At 36.3% G+C, this 22,911-nt stretch overlaps 1 protein-coding gene across 1 annotated transcript; it reads right to left on the bottom strand.

Moving 5' to 3' along the window:
• Positions 1-841: 841 nt before the first annotated feature.
• LOC134847605 (probable ubiquitin carboxyl-terminal hydrolase MINDY-4) lies at positions 842-21,132 on the bottom strand. Its single transcript, XM_063864718.1, has 13 exons — positions 20,788-21,132; positions 18,116-18,300; positions 16,943-17,489; positions 16,593-16,654; positions 16,229-16,522; positions 15,519-15,701; positions 13,533-13,733; positions 12,007-12,072; positions 11,869-11,936; positions 11,182-11,395; positions 8,420-8,660; positions 2,530-2,605; positions 842-1,046 (listed from the first exon to the last, which is right to left on the bottom strand). The coding sequence occupies exons 1-13, from the start codon at positions 20,927-20,929 to the stop codon at positions 953-955; spliced, it is 2,373 nt and encodes a 790-aa protein (XP_063720788.1). The 5' UTR covers positions 20,930-21,132; the 3' UTR covers positions 842-952.
• Between the last annotated feature and the right edge of the window lie 1,779 nt (positions 21,133-22,911).

The raw sequence follows: 22,911 nt of genomic DNA on the forward strand, positions 1-22,911 counted from the left end.
AACCGAAAAGATCGAAAAAGGCGTTTTTTGGATCCTGACTTTTATCGAGAACGGTCGGTGTTGTTATGATTTTCTTAGAACTGCACACATTGTTTGAACATGGTCAAGTATAAAGCTTGTACGCTTTTAGCTACTTTCCTTCTTTAAAAAAAAACATTTTACAAATTGACCTATTTCCGATTTTTTTTTCAAAACGGTTTACAACGAGCTTATCTATTATCGTGACCTCAAAATTGTACCGGATATAACATTACTAATTTATGATGGGCAGCCGGTGCTATGACGTACCAAACCTCACCTCAACCACCCTCCCCCGACAGGGGTTCGGCGAACTGATTACCTGCTTGTACTGCTTAACATTTATTTCCGGTCAACTAGCCATTAAATTGTAATTTGACTTCGGTGCCAAAACACATTCAAATTGAAGGGGGATGCTCAGAAACTTCTGTGAGAAGCTTTCAAAACGGCCCAAAATGGTATTTGAGGAACTTTTTTTCAAACAATCGACGTAGGCACTATTTAAAAAAAATGTGAGTTAGCTTAGAAAAGAAAGAAGGTTCCTACTAATACACTAACCCTCGCAAGCTTGATAGTGTAATTAAATAACAGTCTCCAAAAGGCGGACCTGATACTGTCAAATCTGGTAAAAAAGACCAGTGTATTTCTTTGCAACAAAAACTAAAATTGCAAAAAATGCAATTAGATTTAGTGCACATTTTCCCCCACACTCAGTGTCAAGTATAAAATTACTTTTTTTTTGCGTGTTCAATGGAAGCTTCGGATCAATTAGCTTGTCTCAATTCAATTTGGAGTATTTTCAGACTGAGCATAAAAAATAGCATCCATCGTAAGCAATTGTCAATTCAACGCTATTTACAAAGTAGGCTATTTACATTTGATATCGAATTTTAAATAAATTTTACAATAAATGGACAATAAATAGATGGATTTTTCATTTGAACTTTTCGACAGCTGTTTGTGAGTTAGGTATGAATCCAAAATCCGAAGGGTTTGATCCATTCCAATCCACTTCTATGTCACTCCACCTAAACAGAAAGTTAATTTCAAATTTAACGAACAAACAACTATTTCAAGGAGGGCGCCTCGAAGTAAAATACTGCGACCTTAAAAAGGAATTATTAAGTTATAAACTACTTTTCAAACTTTGCGACTTGTCTTTTGGCGCGAGTTGTCGCGGTACCGTAAAATATGTGCATATCAGCGAGCTTATTTCTACACATTGTGAAAAGAAAATTCATTTTACGCTTTGTTATTCGAATATGCTTAATTGATAGATATTTCTTTATAGGGGGGGGGGGGGGGGGGGGGGGGTTGAAGATTTGTTACTGGCTGATATACGAGATAGGATTAATGCATATATCTCAAATACATAAAAAAGATGAAGTATCAATTGAAATTTAGTAAGATTTTATCGTTAATACAAATAGCCGTTTGCCCTCTAGGGCGGCCCTCTAACAATTTGCTCAATTTTTGACTAAGTAATAAATGGTTAAAATGTGAAACGGTTAAATTAACAAGCATAAACAGAAGTGTTGATACCGCCCGCAATAGATCCAGGTTTTCACAAATAAAAACATCGATAAGAAAAAACATCGATAAAAACATCACAAATAGAAACACTATAAGCAAGTTCAATGCCAAAAACGGACTACAAAGTTGTTCGAAATTCCATTTCCACTTTCCGGCTTGTTTCTTTTTCAGCATAATTTTAATACTCAACTTCGAAAAATGTGAAACAAATATCTGATATCGCTCTGTTTGGGCTTTAAACAGAGGAGAATTTGTACTTCGCATACACAAGCAAAAAAATGATAACACTTCTAGGAAAAACTGAATGAGTAAAACTGAACGTTAACGCTAATAGGAAAAACTGAATGAGTAAAACTTTTCGCATACACAATCAAAAATATGACCTATAACGCTACTGGAAAAAACTGAATGAGTCAAAAAAATTTAAGTGACGCACGCCAATGATGTGTCTACATAATTGCTAAGTTACGCAAGGCAGTTATGACATACTAAGAGTACCAGTCAACTTTTTTAAAAAAATTACCTAACATGCCTCACTTTATAGAGCGGATATGCATTTTAACTAGTAAACTAAAAAGTTCATTAAAAACATCCGAACCTGTCCAAGTTCGCACCCTCTTATTTTGTTGCTGGTCTCCTTCCCTACCTCTACGCTACAGATCCATGATACCTTGAAGTTAAAGTGCTAATTGTAATATAATAGTCTGTGTTAATATCCTTAGCATTGGCTGTACTTAATAGCTGGATCAAAATGAACACTTTCAAAATGAACACCTTTTGTCGCAGCAATTGCATCGCAACAATATTTGCGACTTAGGTTGGAAAAAAAGAGAGTTCATACTATAACAGAAGCTGTGCTTGTGTAATTAGATTGACTCGGACAGCGGGACATACGTATACTGACAAAAAATTCTCAGATCCGCTAAATTGAAATCCGTCAAAACCCTAAATAGACGTAAGACAAATCGTGATACAAACTTTGTTCTAATTGTAGTTTCGATAGAGTGGAAGTCATCTTCTGTCAGATCTCCCCATGATACCATGGCTCGTGCATCTAAAATAAAGGTTTCATCTGGCATGGAGTGAGCAAACAATTTGACGGTGAGCGGCAATATTTCGAGAACATAGTCAATCGAAAATTGGAACAGAGCAATGAACGCAAGTAAACATAAAAAAACAGAGTTTCGAAGAAAGTCAAAGAAAAATAGATGCTCTTTAAGCTCTTATGAATTTCTAGAACGATTTATGATTGGCGCTTTCTTGATAACATTAACCCAACTTGTGAAAACTGGATCAACAGGTAAAGTTTTTTTTCCGCTGGAAATCTAAAAATTAAACTCCACTTTCGAAACTAGAAAATGTCACGAATTTTTGGAGAGTGGTATTTACGTCAGTTTCAGCAGATGAATTTCAATTGAACTCAAAAGAGCATATATACCTAATTGCATCAATATTTAAGGACTATTTCCTGAAAAAAACTCACAAAACCTATATAAGAGTATTCACTACGTTCATTACTCTTAAAAACGAATGGATTTATTTATATCATAAATTTTGACTTCTATACGCCTAACTCGTGGTTTTTCTTTAGCTCTTAACAGATTTACTAGACAACGATTTAAATTTTTGAATTAATGCAAGCCGCCTTCCGTCGAAACTCTAACATTTTTCTCGATTAAAGAAAGATTTTTCGTCGGTGAGCCATGCTGTGAAAAGAAGCATGACAGACCTTTAAACACAGAGGCGAAGCTTCGCTCACGCACTAACCACTTAGCTACGGGCGTTTAATCACAACACTAGCCTCAAAGAAAGCAGAGAACAGATGCTGAAAATTCCCATGCTACAGATCGTGGTTATAGCATAAACGCTTACAGTTAGGTTAGAAAAAAGGTTCGTACTAAAACAATAGCTGCTTGCAAGTGAAAATAAAGCCAATCGAAGACTGGAAAATAGTAATGAACGCAAGTAAACATTAAAAAAAACACAGACTTTGTTGAAAAAATAACTTTTGAATTTCAAAGAAAAAATAGATGCCCTTCAAGCTCTTTGACTTTCTAGAACATTTTATGACCGGCGCTTTTTTCATAACATAAACCCAACTTGCGAAAACTGGATCATCAGGTAAAGTTTTTATTCTGCTGGAAATCTAAAAACTAAACTCCTCTTTAGAAACTAGAAATGGTCACGAACTTTCGCGCCATTTGCACGTTCGTATTTGGAGAGTGCTATTTACGTCACTTATAGCAGATGAATTTCAATTGAACTCAAAAAGTGCATTATACCTAAGTGTATCAATATTTTAAGACTTTTTCCTTTTAAAAAAATCAGCAAGACTTATAAAAGAACCTTCACTACGTTCATTACTCTTAAAAAAGAAGGTTCGCACTAAAACACTAGCTGATCGCTAGGGTAATGAACATCTGTGGCAAGCGCAACCGTTTTGCATTGCTCCTTTGAGTGCTTCAAAGAAAATTTTGGAAATGCTTCAATTTCACTGCCATAATAAAGACACAATTTAGGAAGTTGTTCAAACAGCCAAGCAATATAGGCCACGGATTCTAAATCGTTCAATGACAACTTAAAAATCTGAGGCTAAAAATAATTAAGAGAATAAAAACATACATTTCCTCCAAGAAAAAAAAGAAAAAAACGAGCTGCACAGAGGCAAAGCTGAGCTTCGAACCATTCTGATACTACGCAAACGAAGCATTGCAAGCTACCAAATAACAAAGTGAAAAACACCACAATATTTTGTCTGTAATGATTTTCTATTAGAGGAAAACACGACTTACATGGGCCAAAATAATACCTCGAGCTTAATTTGTTATTAAAGCAAGCTGAGCAAATGATAAAGCTGAGTTTTTAGCTCGAAGGTCTATATTCCGATGTTAAAACGCTTGCTAATCGCAGGCATAATCATAATATGGAAATTGAATGCGCGAATTCTCAAAACAGTACATGCAAAACTCATACGCGCTAAATAAAGCTAAATCAGGAAACTATACAACAATCGAAAGACTAGAATTATAAAAAACGAACAACACTAAAAGTAAAAGTTTTTCGTAATCAATTACTGTTTAAAATGATTTGATTGCTGATTTGAAATTGAAATTGAAAATATATCATTTTCAAAATTTCAAATACTAAATTGTTTATAAATTAAATGTGTAAAAATTGACCGAAGTATAATAAAGCCAGAAAACTGGTTTAGATTGACCTTCCGAAAAAGATCGAGCAAATATGTTTAGAAACCAAAATGAATGGTGTAAAATTTTTCGAATTTTTTTTATTTTTGAATATCTCTCAACACATAAAAATCACCAAGACCTATATGAGAGTCTTCACTACATTCATCGACTCTCAAAAAGATTTGCCCATTGTAATAGGTCAAAGATTGTTTAAAACAGATTAATTTTAGTACAATTGTATAGCAAGCACGCTCACAGTTTTAAAAAAAAATCAAAATGCGCACAAACTAGCAAGCCCGTTTCCAATAATCAATCAGCTCGCAAAAAGCTGAGCAAGCTTTTCAAGCAATGGATTTTTGAATAAATTTAAGTTATTCCATATCGTCAATCGTTTTGCAAGGGTTAAGGTATTTCGAGGCAAGCTAATCATTCCAGCAAAGAATCTTTGAAATAGTTCAAATGTATTACAGCTTACAAAGGTTCGCAAAACTTAACTTGTCAAGACGATCAAGTGATAAAACTTTGAAATGTTAAAAGCTATTGCATACCGTGAATCGCATCAAAAAAAGTAAACATCTTTAAGATATTCAAACAATGTAAATTTTGAAAACTTCAGGCTTTTTCATTACTAAAACGGATAAGTAAAAAACCATTTTTATGAGCCTGCCATGAAAGCAGTGCAATTCTGATTTTTCGTTATACTTTAACTTGAACCGTATCGCAAAACTTTGAAAAATTTCAGGTCGTTTTCATAGCTCGAATCGATTAGGAAAACTCAACTTTTGAGACAAGCTATGAAACAACAACATTTTGATGACAGTAGGTTTTTTTATTGCTTGAACTATCACGAGACAAAAACATATGTTTTTTCCAAGCAAACTGTTGAAAAAGAAAATCTGTGATACGATTCGCAGGTAACTTAAAACTTTCAGCCCAAGCAATTGAGCATTCAGCTTTCAAAATTCGACATAATTAAAAACGTGAATCGTGAAGCGAAAAACTTTAGTTATCAGCAAGTTTTTGAGGATAAACACATGGAAAAAACTCCAGTTCGCATCCAGAGAAACAAAGAAAGAGCAAACATTTCTGGTCAATAACAATCCTAAATTGAGCAGGCCATCCTTAGCTTTCATTAGAAAAGAGACGAAGAGGACAGGCAACGTGGCCATATGAACCCCAAACGCCTGCCATAGGTATTCGTATATGTTTCTTACTATCAGGAAAAGCAAAACAAAACTATATTTTCTTTCTGAATCATTTAGCAACTTTTTTCAAAATATTTGGAGTTGTTAGAAAGATTCGATGAAACGCCCATATTTAGTGTAATACGAGCTTCTGAACGGTGAAGTTTTGGCGTTGAATTCTACACCCTTACTAAGCCCCCGCTGACATCCAACAACGGCTCTAATATTTGATTTTAAGATGATCTTTGATTTCAAGATTTTAGAAATATTGAAAATTTGGTTTAAAAAGTCCTTATCTTCTAAACTACGAACTTCTGAAAAGTGAATTTCAAACCCAAACTTAATTTCAACCCCCAACTTAACCCCTTTAGCATCCAGCAGCGGGTTCAGAAATTTGAATTTGAAAATCTTGGAAATGTCTTTATTTTTAGAATTTTTAAAAGATTCGTTAAAAGGTCGAAATCTTCTAAATACTAGGTTTGCGGAACTCGAAATTTTGGCTTTAGAATTGCAACTTTGGACTACAATCCCAGTAGCGTGCAAGTACGAGTACCAAAAAAATGTATTTTAAATCAATTTGAAAGATTCGTAAATTCGTGCATATCTTCTAAACTACGAGCCTCTAGAAAGTGAAACTTGGGCATAAGAATCGCAACGCTAAGCTACACACCTAATGATATGCAACCTGGGATTCACATTTTAATGAACGCACTATTCCTCAAAACTTTCTGTATGGACATTTGGCCTTGAACTAACTATCTCAAATTAACATATCTCTAGACTCCGGATTGAAAAAAACTTCTTGAACTTTCATGCCTTGCCGTGCCCGTTTTGCCCTGCACTGCTGAACCATGCCTTAAGCTGTCCCGCTCTCCTCAGCGCTTCCCTGTTCATCCTTGCTTTGGGCTGCCTTGCCTTTCGCAGCCCTTCCTCGCCTTGCTCTGCCCTGCCTTGCGCTGCCCTGCCTATTCTTGTCGTTCGCTGCCTGTATTCAACTTGCACTGCTTTGCCTTGCCTTAACTGCACCTCCTTGCTGCGCTGCCATGCTTTTTTTGACCCTGCCCTCCCTTGCTCTGCGCCGCCTTGCCTCTTTTTGCTTTCAAATGCCCTGCTTGGCTTTGCGATGCCTTAACTTGCGCTGCTTTGATTTGCTCGGCCCTACTTTGCTCTGCCCTGATTTGTGCTGTCCTACCCCTCGCCTTGCACTGCCCTGTCTCTTCTTGCCTTGCGCTGCCTGCCTTGATTTACGCTTCCCCTACTTACCTTGAGCAGCCCTACTCCTACTTGCCGTATGCTACCCCTTCTTGCCTTGCGCTAATTTGACATGCCTTCCGCTGTCCTGCATTGCCCCTCCTTTCTTTGCCTCGCCTTTAGCTGCTCTGATTTTCATTGCCCTAAGCTGCCCTCCGCTTAAACCTTCAAGACAATCTAATCTGTCCACCCATTTGACCTTGTCCTTAAGTTGAAAATTATGCAGACTTTGGATTGAAAATTCATGCCTTTTGCTTAAACATTGTCCCCAAAAAATAAATTGTTTCAGAAAAAGTTGAAAACATAGCCAAAAGACAGTTGAAACAGAGTCAAGGAACGCAAGTAATTAGAAAAAATAACTAATTTTTTACATGAAAATATCCGAAAACTTTTGAATTATAAAAAACTATATATGCCCTCAAAGCTTTTTGAATTTCTAGGAACTCACACACTAACCGCGTAAGCTGAATAGGTTCCAAACACTAGCCACAAAAAAAAACAGAGAACAGATGCTATGCAATTTCCAATGCTACAGTGAAATTTCCAAACAAATGAAACCTTTTATGGAACACTTTTATTTGCGAGTGAGGTTAGAAAAAAAGAAGGTTCGTAATGATACACTAAAATGATGGCAAGTGTAATCATGTTTTTGTGACCTTTACACTGTTGCTGTTCGATAGTGGAGTTTGCCTACCTTACTGCGACCTAGAAGAAATGAGTCTCACTCACTGAACACTCAGCCACGGGCGCTTAATTAATCACGAACACAGAAAGCAGAGAACAGATACTATGAAATTTCCACTGCTATAGATCGTGATTATAGCAAAAGTGCCAGCAAACAAGTGAGCACTGTTAATGAACACTTTTATTTGTGAGTTAGCTTAGAAAAAAAGAAGCTTCGCACAGTCCATTACGCTGATCACTAGTGTATTCAGGACTGGCACACTTGCCATAAGAAAATAGGCAACTGGAAAATATTATCGGGACTGGTAAACTTGCAAAATCTGAAAATAAAGCCAAAGGAAAAAATGTACTAATCGGTTGTTATTCACTAGCTAACCGCAAGGGTATCAAACTTGTTAACCAAAAAGCGATTTTGCTAAAAATAATTGATTAAAAATTGGCATATCAACTAAATTGCCGGCAATAAATTAATATCAAAAAAGGATAAAACACAGCCGGTTTTGCTCCATTTGGAAAACCTATACATAACATCCGGAGATTAAAATTAGTGTCTCGACTCACCAACTGTCAGTTTGATTTTTTCAACTTGAAATGGACAAGCTAGCAGCCAATGCAGATCGAAGTGTCTCTCCACCTTCCAGTCAGAAATCAGTCTTCTGTTGCTACAGAACACAACTGAGTACCTCGTCTTCATCTTATGGCGACTTCTTGGTGTTACTGCAGTTGGAGTTAACAATTTCGGCCACGCGGCCACTTCGGCTACCCAGATTGGTAACTTAGGAGTCTTCATGTTGCTCTCAACCTGAAGTAAAAGGCAAAAAACTGACGCTTAAATTTCAAACTAAAAAACAAAACAGCCAATTGACAGTTGGAAAAGAGAAATGAACGCAACCAAACAGGAAAAACTGACTTATTTTTTGAAAACATCACAGCCTTCGAATTTCGAAGAAAAAAAGATGGCCTTGAACCTCTTTGAATTTCTAGAACAATTTATTATTGACAATTTTTTCATAATATTAACCCAATTTTGGAAAACTGGATCAATACATACGATTTTATTTCGCTCGGAAATCTGATATTTACATTCCACTTTCGAAACTAGAAGTCAATCACGTTTTTCGTGACTATACACTTCTGCTATTCGATAGTAGAGTTTGCCTTCTTTTTAACAGAGGAAATGAACTAAACTTTAAAAGAAAACGTAGCCAACAGAAAGTTGGAACATAGTCAATGAACGCAAGTAAAAAGTAAAAAAGACTGCCTTGCCTTTCAAAAAAAAACTTATACCTAGCCAAAAAAAAATTGGAAAACTTTCGAATTTCGAAGAAAAAAATAGACAACCTTGCGCTCTTTGATTTTCTAAAACAAATGATGACTGACACTTTTTAGATAAAACAAACTCATATTGAGGAAAATGGACGAATAAGTAATTTTTTTTTCGCTGGGAAATCTCAAAAAGAAACTCCAATTTCGATACTAGAAGTCGATCACAATTTTCTTGACTATTACACTTTTGCAGTTCGATAAGGAAGTTTGCCTTTTTTAACAATGCAAATGCACTGAACTTCACTGATCGAACCGCGAAACGTCAAAACTAATAGTGAACAAATTTTTCCCGATACAAAATTTATACTAGAAATAGAGCATATTTTAAGAAATTAGTAAATCAAAGTCAAACGGCGAAATAGCAAAGTTGAGGCTCAGCAAATTTTAAATCTTTTCCTGGAAACAAAAACGAAAAAATATATCACGACCTATATAAGCATCTGTACTATGATCGCAAATAAAATTTGTTTAAGAAACCCAAAAAATCAGGAACATTTCTTGCAAGGCAAGTACTTGTACCATTGAAAGTGTGTTGCATGATTGTGAACTCCGTACTGTGACAACTAAGCCGAAAAAAACCAAGCAGACAAACAATAGTCAGACAAATGATATTTGTTACGCAGAAAGTTTTTCTTTTGCAAAAAAGATCCTTTATCGGCCAACACATGTACATTACCTCTACGCTACACGGTCTTATTTGACATAAGCTGAGCAAATGATTTAGTAATTTTTTTAAACTAGTTGTTGCCCTAAAAAGTTTATATTAACTTGATAACGCTTGTTCATCGCAAGCAAAATTCACCCTGTACTCTGACTTCTTTCTAATCCATTTCGATGGTTCAATTATCCTGACTATCTTTTTAAAACATAGTCAACAGACAAATGGAAAATTCTCTTTCGAACTTTGAAGAAAAAAAACAAATCACGCTGAAGCAAAATTCACCCTGTACTCTGACTTCTTTCTAATCCATTTCGATGATTCAATTATCCTGACTATCTTTTTAAAACATAGTCAACAGACAAATGGAAAATTTTCTTTCGAACTTTGAAGAAAAAAAAACAAATCACGCTGAAGCTTTTTAAAACATAGTGAAGTCTATGTAAAATAAACTTCACACACTGTTTTTGATTCGGAATTGTTTCGTTCTGTTATCCCATTTGAAGAGAACTGGACCAGTAGGTAATTTTTTATATCCGGGCTGGTAATTCAGAAAATTGAAGCCCATTTTTGAAACAAAAATGTGTTTTTTACCTTTTCACTTTTGCTGTTCGACAGTGGACTTTGCCTTTATTAAACAAAGGAAAACGAATTGAAACAAAAATCATACTAGTGAACTTACGAGAAACAAAATCATTAAGAACTTTATAAGTGAAAATCACTTTGTTCTTTTTTACTTTACAAGTTTAGAAAGCAAACTTCACTTAAGCAAACTTCACTTGTTAGTGCGCACTATTAAAATCTCAAACATAGCCAGTAAAAAAAGGAAAAGAGTCAATGAGCCCAATCAAACAGAAAAAGATACTTTTTTTGAAAAAATTGAAACTTTCGGACTTCAAAGAAAAAAATAGACGACCTTGAGCTCACTGAATTTCTAAAATAAATAATGATTGATAATTTTTTGATAAAACAAACTCATATTTGGAAAACTGGATCACATAAAAATTATATTTTATTTCGCTGGAAAATAAAAAAATCCATTTTCAAAAGCTGAATTTTATCACATTTTTCATCACCTCTACACTATGCTGCTCGATAGTGAGTTTGCCTTTTTTTAGCAAGAAAATGAGCTGAACTTAAAAATAAATCAAAATTCAAGCCGCAAAAAGTAAATTTGATATTTGATCCTGAACAAATTTCAAGACTTTCATTAAAAAATAAATCAAAAGAAAAAGTGCAGACCTCTCTAAAAGTCTGCACTACGTTCATCGACTCTTAAAAATTTTGAAAAAAAAACTTACTTTAAAAATTCTTTCAATCTTATTTCTAGCTCACTCACCAAGACCTTTTTCTTAGTATGTCTGCATGTGAGGATGCCACAGTTGACTCTACTTGCCACGCCCCTTCTGGTATCGGGTTCATTTCTCAATTCAACGCAGTCATTCAGCCAACAAGGAGACGCAACCCCAGTTAGTAAAAGCGACATCAAAGCGGGGGAACAGCGACCATCGTTTAACAGAGGATCACCCATGTTTAACATGTCTTGCCGAACACTGAAATTTCATGGGAAACTGAAATTACCACAATAAATAAACGACCCATTTTTAGAAATGAACCACAAAGGTGAACAAAAGGATCATCAAGATGTGCCTTGAATGAAATAGGCTGCAATCAAGAGGAAAAGACTTGAGGCAAGCCGCTGTATAATTTTGGCACTTCCTTATATCGTTATACTTAAAATCACCTTTTTAGGTGATTTTTACCTTTCAGAGCAATAGATGTCGGAGAGACACTAAATTATCCTATTAACGCAAGGTAACGGAGGACTCCCTCATAGCAAAAGGACCAAACGACAAAATCATGCCAGCCAATAATATATCTCCAGTAATTAAATTGAATTCGCATTAAAATCTGATGATAACACTGGACAGCTTAAAGACGGTGATTGGTTGGTATGTTTCTGTCATTCAACCCTTCTCACATGAGAAAACGGCCCTCTAACCCCAATAAAAACTTTGATATTTACTTGTATGGTGACCTGGAGAGAAGCACAGAGTAGAGAAGTAGCACCAGAAAGTATTTACATCCACTCAGCTAAACATGCAGCAGCAGAAATTTAGACAAAGACGAACAAAGAAAGATTGAAAGATTGACTGAATAAAACCTGTGGTAGGAACAGATCCAGAAACTCGACCAGGCTCTCGAAACTTCCAAACATGAACTTTTCAATCTGAAACAAAAAGGCAACTTTTTATAAGAATCATAAGCAAACAAGGAGAGCCGGTTGCTGTGAAAAAAGCACAGAATGTTCCGACAAAAAAATTCAGTTTTTTCGACACTGAGAGAAAATTGTTGTTATTTTAGAATCAGAGCCACAACTAATAGGGCTTGATTATGATAACAGACCTGATACCTACGTTCTTTCCTTGAGGTAGTCAAAAATGACAGAAAATTAAAAAGGAAATTTATATTTGAGCTACCATCAAAGAGAGCGAGTTAGTTACCTGGGTTGGTGCTCTAGCCTTGTATCTAAATACCAAAAAAATTTCCACAGCAACTTAATAATGCACGCAATAGCTTTTGTTCCATTTAGGGAAAATGACTAGTTAAAAAGTCGAAATGTGTCTGAAAAAACCAACCCGAGCACAATTATTCCGTTACTTTCGAAAGTCGGATCAGCAATACTGCTCGTATCAGAGCAAACCCTGAACGTTCGGACTGCCTTTTAAGGTCTATGGAGCAGTAATAACATAAAAAAAAAACCATTGTTAATTAAAATAAAACAACTTTTTTTTTTAATTTGAGATTTTGTGAAAATCATCGCCCCACACGCCATATAAAGTACGAAGTGATAAATTTCACTCCTAGTAACAAATCAATTAAGGCAAATAAGCTTCCTTCAACCAATTTGGAACGATTGCTAGGACGGATTAAATCTACGCTTACGCGTTAATAGCGCGAAATAAATCGCGCAATAATTTTTCCAAATTTACCAAAATGGCAATTTTTAAACCCCCATAACTTTACGAAAAATGATCACAGACGTAATTAACTCAAGAATTCAAATTTAAGCTGAGGACAACAATACCTTATAAATGATATTTAAAAAAGCTCGTCAAAATGGCTAGTTAAAAAGTCGAAATTTGTCTGAAGAAAAAAACCACCCCGAGCACAATTATTCCGTTGCTTTCGTTAAGAAATTCGAAACAATAATAGTCGGTGTTAATATCCTTAGCATTGGCTGTATTTAATAGCTGTTTATTGATCAAAATGAACACTTTCAAAATGGACACATTCTATCGCAACAATAGTTGCGACTTGGGTTGGAAAAAAAAGATAGTTCATACTATAACACAAGCAGTGCTTGTGTAAACAAAGGAAATGAAATGAAAGAACAAAAAAATCAAAAGTCAAGCCCCGAAAAATCAAGTTTTTCCGTGAAGAAAGACTTTTTCCTGAGAAAACAAAACAAAAAAACCACCATGACCTAAATAAGAATTTTAACTACGCTCATGACTAAAAATCCAGCCTTTTTGATAAATCAACTAAAGAGTAACGCAATAACTTTCGGGTAACGCAGGCATATAACTTTAATTATGCAGCGTTAAGACTGCATATTCGCCAATTTTAACGAAAACGCCCCTTTTTTAGTAGACCAGAAATACACAACCATTTGAACAATTCACCCACCCGCTCTGTTATTCCGTCATGAGGCATGGTCATCGTAGATTTATACTGCACTGAAGGGGCGGCACTACAAAATATTAGGGGGGCGCCAGTGCCACTTTGAGAGTTGGAGGGTTGAGCACATTGTGCGATCATAGAAGCCACTGCTCGAGACAAATTCTTCATCTTCTGCTGCTGTGTTGGACGCCAGAGTTCATTCGTATCCTAAATTATACACAAATGAGATAACGAGAGATCAAGCAGTTATAACATCGTGTTGAGCAGTTAAAAAACTGATTCTGTTGCTGTTCCAACTTCAACTCTCGAAGAATCTTACTAAAAATTTGGGCTCGGCGTGGTACTTATTCTTCATACTGATGATATCAACATCTTGTCCAAAACTAAAAATAGTCAACAGACAGTTGGAAAAGTTTCAAAGAACTCAAAGATATCGAAAAGTTTACTTTTTCAACAGTTTTCAATTTAAAAAATCACAAAACTCTTTGAACTTCCAGATTGACACTTCAAGGATTCACACTTCCCTCAAAAAATAGCCAAATTGGAGAAAAAAGAGACTATTGGTAATTTAGTAAGGAAAAAGTTTTAAGTGGGTAGCGAAAATTTTTGAGAACCTGGAACTATCCCTAGGATATAACATTTTTCTTACAGAAAAGAAGGCACCACTTCTGCAGGAAAAATTCTCGCAATCAGTCTATTCGATTAAACTCTTCATCTCAGATTTGCTACAGTAGTTTTAAAGACAAGTCAAAAAGTTTCTTAATTTGGGAGGGTAGTTGTTGGGAGGGTAGTTGTCGAGAAAATCAATGAAAGCTCAAAAAATCATAACTGTAACTTTTCCGAGAGCGATGAATTTTCAAGCAAAAAATTTTGGGCGTAGCCACTAATGCAGAGGAACTTTTACCTACCGCTTTCTATATATTGAACCCAAAAACTTGCTTTTGGGTGGGTATTACACAGTGGGGTAAAGTAAAATGAGACTAAAGGATTATGCAGGCACACACGGGAATGGTCGGTCTTTCCATTCATACCCCTTTTTCAAAATCAATAGTGATTCTGAGAAAAGCTAGTTTTTAGCAAAAAGTGAAACAGAATTTCCAAACCGTCAATTAAAAAGAAAATAAAATAAAAGCCCAATACCATACTTTTCACACAGTGGCAAAGTTGCATTTCGCATACACCAGCAAAAAAAAATGACCGATAACGCTACTGGGAAAACTGAATGAGTAAAATTTTGAGCCCACAAAATTTCTTAAGTGACGCACGCCAATTATGAGTCTACAAATTTGCTAAGCGAAGCAAGCCAATTATGACGCATTAGCAGTACCAGTCAATTTGAAAAAAAATTTTTTACTAACTAACATGTCTCAACTTATAGAGCGGACACATTTTAACTAGAATACGAAAAAGTTCATAAAAAAACATCCGAACCTGCCTACAGAACCAAGATTGCGACTTAGATTGGAAAAAAGAGAGTTCATACTATCACACAAGCTTTGCTTGAGTGATAATGCCTGTTATTATTAAACTGGAACTGTAGGCAACAATGACAAGCAAGGCATTTGAATTTAAACCTAATAACGAAACAAAACTTACGAAGCGGAAACAAAGCCGGCAATCTTTTGAGCAGACACCAATTGAGCCGAAAAAAAAACAATTTTTGTTTTCAAACTTTTAAACGTTTTAGTCCCAACTGAAGCTACAATGAATAACACTTACAAATACCATGATACGTGCTTACGGCACACAAAAAAGCCCACAAAACTTGGGCAGACAGCCGAAAGTACGTTAACTTAATTTTTACCGGAAAATCCAATTTCATACACTGTAAGAACAAGGCCCTACCGGGACTCGAACCCTCGACCTTAGGGCTCAAAAGCAACCGCATTACATCCCGGCCAAGTGTGAGGGAACATGGAAGTTACGTTCGACCACTGAGGCTAAATAATCTGTTTTCAGCATACAACACTACAATTATACAGCACTACTCACTTTATTCCACTGAGTGAAGAAGAAATGGTGATGAATGTAGTATGCTTGAAGAGCGGCTACTATTCCCGAAGGAGTGAAGTGACATAGGTCAACTGAGAATGCACCACTCATCCTGATCGGATGGTTCAGCCACGATCTCATCCAGGCACCTGCCACGTCACCAAACAGTAGCTTTTTGATGCTCTAAAACAATTGCCAATGTTGATAGAAAAGCGAGTCAAGTAAAACTTGCCGTGCCGACAATGCCAGATCACGGGTTGGACGCTCTGGAAACAATTTAGCGTACTCGTTTAGGTTAGAAGTCTAGTATTATCTACACTAGTCAAGACTAATTAACATATTAATTATTTCCTCGAGTCTTTGCCTCCTCGAACATTGATAAAAAACAACAAAAATGAATTCTTGTTTTCTCTTAAAAAACCATTTGCATCAGCTATAAGCTTCTTGACTTTCGATAAAATTCAATGATTGAAAACTTATTTGAAGTGACACTAACACAACAAAAAATGGAATCGATGAAAAAAATTATTCGATAAGTTTTCTTAAAACCTAATACCTACTATTAAAGCTAGATCTTAACCTCCATTTTCTCGCATTTTCCACTTTGGTTTTCGATAATTCAAAACTTACACACGTTTTTTGTTCCAAAAAACAACCTACTAGGATAAAATCACAGATAATTCGCCATCCAAATTGCTTCTCCAACTTACGATTGCTTCTTGAACTGTGATCGGGCTAGATTCGAACTTGTTCCCTTCGTCTAAACTCAGTCCTGAAATGAAGACATCTTCTGTCTGAACAATTACGTCTTCGTCGTACTTCTGGTGGAAGCCAATAGATGATACATTTACTACTGGTTTTGAAAACTCTGGCTCCGTCTTCTCTGGTATTTCACTCTCTACTTGCGGTGATTCAGCCGTTGACTCTGGTTTAGTAGCTTCTGATTCAATTTCGGACGAAGTTTCGAGACTGCTAATTGTTTTGTCATTATCTTCTCTTGTTTCCTGAACGCACAAAAGTCTCAATTTAGCATCAAAACTTGAAAGTATTTTTTGTTTCCAGGTGAAAACGAACTTGGGATTTGTCGGCTGATGTTTGCCCTTCTCCAGATTGTACCTTCTCGGGTAGTTCGTTCCCTAAATTTTTTTCAAAGAAATATAACTGTCTCCTTTCCAGATTTATTACTTTGAAAACATGAATGCAAATACTGCTAATTTCTCCAAAGACCTTTTTTGTTTTAAACTTATTTTCACTTCATAAAAGCAGCCAAAAAGGTAACTCCGCACCGAACATGAGCAAAATCGCAAACTTTTTGATTGTGCTGTTCTGTTCTGTTCTGTTCTGTTCTGATAAAAAGCAGTATCTCCTCTCCAAAACTTCAATTATAATTACAGTCGAAGAACACATTAAAACCGTTAACTAACCTGGCTCGAATCTTTTATTTTCTTCGAATTGTTGAGTTCTTGCCATCTGTTTCTTGTCTTCAGAATCGATGACATTTTTTTCAGGTTGTTGGTCTTTCATGAATATCTCAACAACAAACTCATTTTTATCTTTATCTCTGTTTTTCCGCTTAGCTGTGATACATCTTTGCAAAGGTGTCATTGTTTCAGTTTTAACATTTGAAGGATCATGATTTTCCTGATTCCGTTTATCCATTTCATTTTGAATTGCCAGTTGATCCCTTTTAACTTCAAAATTAGTTGGACTACCCGAGTTTCTTTGAGCCTCCGATTCCTCCTGGCTATGGTTTGGTTTTCCATTGTCGGTAGATCCCCCTTTGGATCTTTCAATGATTTCAGTATTATCTTCTACTCGTCGCTTTGATTGAAGCAGCACGTATCTCGCTTTTTTGAACCTTTCAGCGTCTCCGCCATCGACATTTGAGTTCTGAGCGCTAGCTTTTGCCGAGCTTAGAGGTGTAACGACTGTTTTGAATTTGCGCGCAGGCCTTTGAGCGATTTCTTCTCTCTAAACAATTACAAACAGCTTATTTTAAAAGATGCCATTTTTGAAATGCGCATTTCGGGAACTTTAAGACAATTCGGTTTCAAGGTTGGCCGGCCAAAAATTGATGTAGTGTGCTATTACGAAAAAGTAAGCTGGTGAAAAAAAAACGACCAGAGACAGGCCCTTTGTATGGCCAAAAATCAAATTCGGGGTCAGAGGTCAGGTAAAATATAACTTTTGTTATTGAACGGAATGACTTTTATGAATTTGGACCTTCAAGATTATTTCATTTTTGGTTTTTTTGTTCCTCAATCAATAGTTAAATTGGAAGGCTAGACATTGTGCATATCAGCTGATTTGACTATCTACCCTTTCCAAGAAAGCGTGGTGTTTCCTGAGGCTGTATTCGTGATGAACTTGTGATACATGTTTTTTAAATGTATGCTACAATTTTTAACTACTATTCTACTTATGTATCCACGGGTCCAGCGTTGCCGCCTATAAACAGTGGAACTGAAGTGCGACTACAGTCAACGCAAATGGCACCATTACAAAATTCTTGGATGAGTTTATTCTCATTCTTCTTGATTAACTAAATATTGAAGCCAAGAATTTCAATCAAATCATCAATTTGAAAAACAATTTACCTGCGCGTCCCTCGTTTTCCTCGCGAATGAGTTATAAGCCCTTCGATCAACCTTAGTTGTTTCAGTTGGTCTTCCGATCTGTTTGAAACTGTCCGAAATGGATGCAAGATTGTTCCGACCTGTTTTATGCCCCCCTTTCGTTGATATTGAGTAATCTATGTCATCTGCATCTTCCAGAATCAGACCTAAGAAAAATTATCCACTGAACAAGATTTCTGGATCCATGCAGAGAAAGATCGACTCAGCCAAGTTTGCGATAGGTCAACACAACGGAAAGAAATAGTTCGCACATTTAACTATCACATATTCGTATTCGCCCACATCCCCCTTTTCAGGCTTGTTAAAAATTTATTATTTGAAATTTCGAGATTTGATAGGGACAAGCAACTTTCGGTAAGTCACTCATAGTATTGCAGTTTTTCTCGTTTCCAGATGGTAGAAAAATCCGCGGTCGGTCTGAAGAAAAAACCAGAAGAACATAAATATTTCCTTACTTTTTTCGAAAAACGGAACGATTACAATAGCATTTTTTATTATACTCAGCAAGGATTGTATGTTAGCACCGATTTATACGCATATATTCTAACACGACTGCTCGTATCAGGGCAAAGCCCTGAATATTCCGACTGCCCATTGACTGAGCACGAATAACTTTTGGTTAATGAAAAATTGCCTAACTATGAAATTTAGGCTGATGATAACAAATTTCAAGTACTAAAATTTAAGTCATGTGTAGAATAATTAAGACCAATAAGCTTTTCCGGAGTGCAATCTGTGATAACAAAAACCGCTTATTCACACTCGACTCATTCTGACTGGTCGAAAAATAGACAAAACGGATCCCAATCCAGTTTTAGCATCAAAGTATAAAACTGGCAGATAGTTAGACTCGTTTCACCGTGATCGTAATTCGGGTTCGTATAGTTGTGAGCGCGAACCTACTGTGAAAACGAAGATCCAGGGATCGATCCCCGAGAAAAAAGCTCTCGAAAATTGGTCTGAACAAAAAACCACCCAGAGCCTATATCCCAACATTCTTAGAAAGTCGGGACAAAAAACTGAACACAATACACAATAACGTGTGACTCAGTTTGGAACAAACTGATCACGTAGTCTACAAAAAGTTTGCTTGTGAGTGCTAGTTTACTTGTTTGGTACCTCGAAATCGTGCGGTCCTTAATATAAAGTTTGAAAACCTCAGTTGTTCCTTCATACCGGTCAAACGCATTTGGGAGAGTAGCTAATAGGTAGGCAACCCTTTTGTAGGTATATTACCAAGAACAAAGTGAGCAACCGTATACAGGTGGTATATCTACTTGCCTCATCGAGCGTTTAAACAAACTGCATGTGTAATTATTCGAAATACTTTTAATGTATCATATTGAGAGCTTATGTACAATCTACTTGGGCTGCTGGTAAACACATCTTGAAAAAATTGTAGATAAGAAAATCGTTCTTAGTGTAATTATGAAGTGGCTTAAAGTTCACAGAAAAGAAAATTGAAAAGGACGAGCCGAGAAAAGAGTGGGATAAACAAGAATTTATTCCTACCAGCAAGATACAATACTATCAATATCAACAGGATAATAGCAACATTATCATTAATATCAAGCATGATTGAGAGCTCAAAAATGATCAATTCTTATCAGATTTTCGATCCAACTAGCCATGGGTGAAGGTCGAAGACTATCAGTAAAACAAACTCGACAAAAGACACATAGTGCCGAAGAGTAAGTATCGCTAAACCAATAATGACACTGAAAGCAATGCTATATTCTGCTGAGAACTGAAAATGAAAAACTGCTGGAGAACAGCATGCGGTTACCTAAAAAAAATCGAGGAGCACAAGTGCTTAAGCAGCAAATCTATTCTTTAAAATATTTGATTTAGCTTAGGCAACAAACTCAGAGGCGGATCTAGGATTTTCTCGAGGGGGAGGGGGCAGAATTTCAAAAAAACGTCCGAACGGCGCACAGACAATTCGGCCAAAGACAATTCAGCCAAAGACAATTCAGATTAAGACAACTCAGCCAAAGACAATTCAGCCGATTTGAAATTCAGACAATTCAGCCAAAAATATACAGACAATTCAGCCTGAGGCAATTGGAGCCATATATGGCTCTAAATTTTGAATAGAGTCCTACCATCTGTAGGCAAGCTCGCAACACGTTGGCGCGACTGCCGCGGTCACTATTATTGGCTGAATTGTCTGCATACTTTTGGCTGAATTGTCTGAATTTCAAATCGGCTGAATTGTCTTTGGTCGAACTGTCTGGACGCAGATATGGAATGTTCGCGAATCTACTAAGCAAATAATACTGATTAAGTTTACTTGCAACCAAATTTCGCTTTTTATAATTGAAGCACTTTTGTTTTTTTTTTTCGTCAAACTTTCAATAAAGTGCCCAGCAACTTTTTGACTCAGTTGCCGTCGACGTAAGATTTTTTGCCTTTCTTGTTTTTTTGCTAATGTTTTTGGTCGACCTAAGAAAATGGTCGACAAAACTTTCAATTTTTTTAAATATCCGCCCTCTCTTGAAAGTCGTAGATCTGCAACTACAACTGATACTACATTTTATCTCGAAAAACTTGTTTCATTGTATTTTTCGTTGATGACCAAATCGTACACAAGACCCCAGATTTTGGGCGTTTGGAAAATTTAGGCCCTTTACCGGTTTTGGAAATGGGTGGCAGCTCCACTGATGACTCTTTTGGCGAATTAGAATGCGACTTCACAGCTGTGTTGAAACTACTCTCACTTTTCCCATTTCTCCCCCATGAACTAACACCGCCACATCCAAACGTATTAAGCATCTCCTCCTCTTTTCTCGCCTCTCCATGAACAAAACTACCTCTTCCCCTTTTTGCCGAGTTGGAGTTCCTCGCAAATGTAGAACTGAACGTTACATTTCCACTTGATCGCCCGTATGAAGGCGGTTTTTGCGTCGAGTTCAAATGAGTTCCTTTGATCAATCAAATAAGAGGTCATTTTTAACCGCTTTGCGACTCTGAAGCTCATTTTGAGCCGTTTTGCGACTTTAAAAAACATTTAATTCTAACCGAAACCACAAATCGTCGAGATTTCATCGACAAAAAAAACCAACAAAAAAAAGACAAAAAGAACAATGCGCTAAAGCAAATCAATTTCTGCTAATACTGCACTGCAATGAAGAGGCAGGCCATGGCTTAGGTTCAAACATTCTAAAATGGCGTTGACTAATTGGTTGAACTAATCTTGTGAAATATAGTTGAATCGTTTCGGGCTAAATGATCTGGATCTTTTGATGAAAACGTCTCAAATTTCATATATGCTTAAATTTCCTCGCGCTATATCTAACACAGCCACGCATTTTTTTGCAGAGCCTATACTCATTTCAATCAATTGTTGTTCCCTAGTTTTGATTGATCCGCTTCCTTCATTCAAAGAACCAATACGAGATGATTGGCGGTTCTTCAAGGTACTTTTAGGTTCATGATCCACACCTTGGGAGAGAAGTCTGTCACGGCTGTTTCTGCTCATTCATCTGAAAAAGACCCTTATTGTCAAAAGGTAAATATCTTCCATTTTGAGCACACCAAAAAAGAGAAATTTCAACAAACGCGGAAACAATAGAACTACAGTGCTGATTTAAATCATCCGGACAAAACAAACATTGGAAACGTCAAACGCGTTTTCCTCTACCATTCCTAACTTTAATTATTCTAACAACAGTTACTTAAGTTTGGAAAAGTCTAGTGCTCTGTTGCAATACCCTTGCTAATCCATTAAGACATAATTGTTATGATAAACTTATGATAAATAGCTTCCTTGAAATGGATCCTAACTTTTGTGAGCCTAATTGTTGTGGTAAACTCATTAAACAGGTCCGCCCTTGAACAAAATTTTCAGAGACTTGAGCTAAGGACATAAATCAGTCAATTTATTCAATACAGAGCCCCGTCGTTCTCAGCTTTGACGGGTGAAGACCACTATCATATTTTCATTCAGTACGTCATTCTCAAGATTTGCTGAATACCACAGCCATCAATTTTCACATATCAGCCTCATTCTTCATTTCGTCTATTTCCTCAAAACGCTTCTTTTCCTTAAAGATTGGAAAGCAATGAACAAAAAAGTGGCTTACAAACTCTACGTCGACTTGCATCAAAAAGTCACACAAAAGGACGCTTTCAACCAAGAGGTGGCCAGGAAGCTGCTGTACAAGGTTGACGCTGTGTTCAAAGACGGTTTCGGACAGCAGTATTGTACATAAATTAACATTGGATGACACCATTCTCCTTGATTGTGCAATTCATGCGTATCGTGGTCTACCACAGAGCAAAAAAACTTAAGTATTGGAAAAACACGAAACAAGAAAAACTCTGCAAGATGATATAATAGTATTATGAAATACAATAGAACAGTTGACGAAACTTTAGGCGAATATGTGGCTCTGGTTAATAACTGTGAAGATCTTTTCAAATCCGATGTTTACGTTATACGCGTATTGATACAAATTCGCAAAAGCGCACAATATGAAACTTAAAAAAAACAAAAAGGTCAATGAGCTGAATGAACTCATCAACAAAGACGGGAAATTTGTCGTGTTGGAGCTATACACTTGTATCAACAACCTACAATCAACTTTAACAATCAATTTTAACCTGACAACATCAACAATCAACTTTAACATGACAACCTACATCTCAATTACAAAAGTGGGTTGCCTACACTGCAAAACGCTCTTCTGTCGGTCCTATCGAAAACCGCGAATGGCTTCACAGACAAATCTAAGATGTCATTGAAATCGAAGCAA

Source organism: Symsagittifera roscoffensis, chromosome 6 (genome assembly GCF_963678635.1).
Source record: "Symsagittifera roscoffensis chromosome 6, txSymRosc1.1, whole genome shotgun sequence".
Taxonomy (NCBI): Eukaryota; Metazoa; Xenacoelomorpha; order Acoela; family Convolutidae; genus Symsagittifera; species Symsagittifera roscoffensis.

What these genes read in the sequence shown, in the direction of transcription:
- LOC134847605 (XM_063864718.1), bottom strand. Translation starts at nt 20,929, where the DNA reads ATGCTTAATACGTTTGGATGTGGCGGTGTTAGTTCATGGGGGAGAAAT. An exon ending in TCACAGTTCAAGAAGCAATC is followed by an intron (nt 15,702 to 16,228) that starts GTAAGTTGGAGA and finishes CAATTGTTTTAG; the next exon opens with AGCATCAAAAAGCTACTGTT. An exon ending in ATACTAAGAAAAAGGTCTTG is followed by an intron (nt 8,661 to 11,181) that starts GTGAGTGAGCTA and finishes CTTTTACTTCAG; the next exon opens with GTTGAGAGCAACATGAAGAC.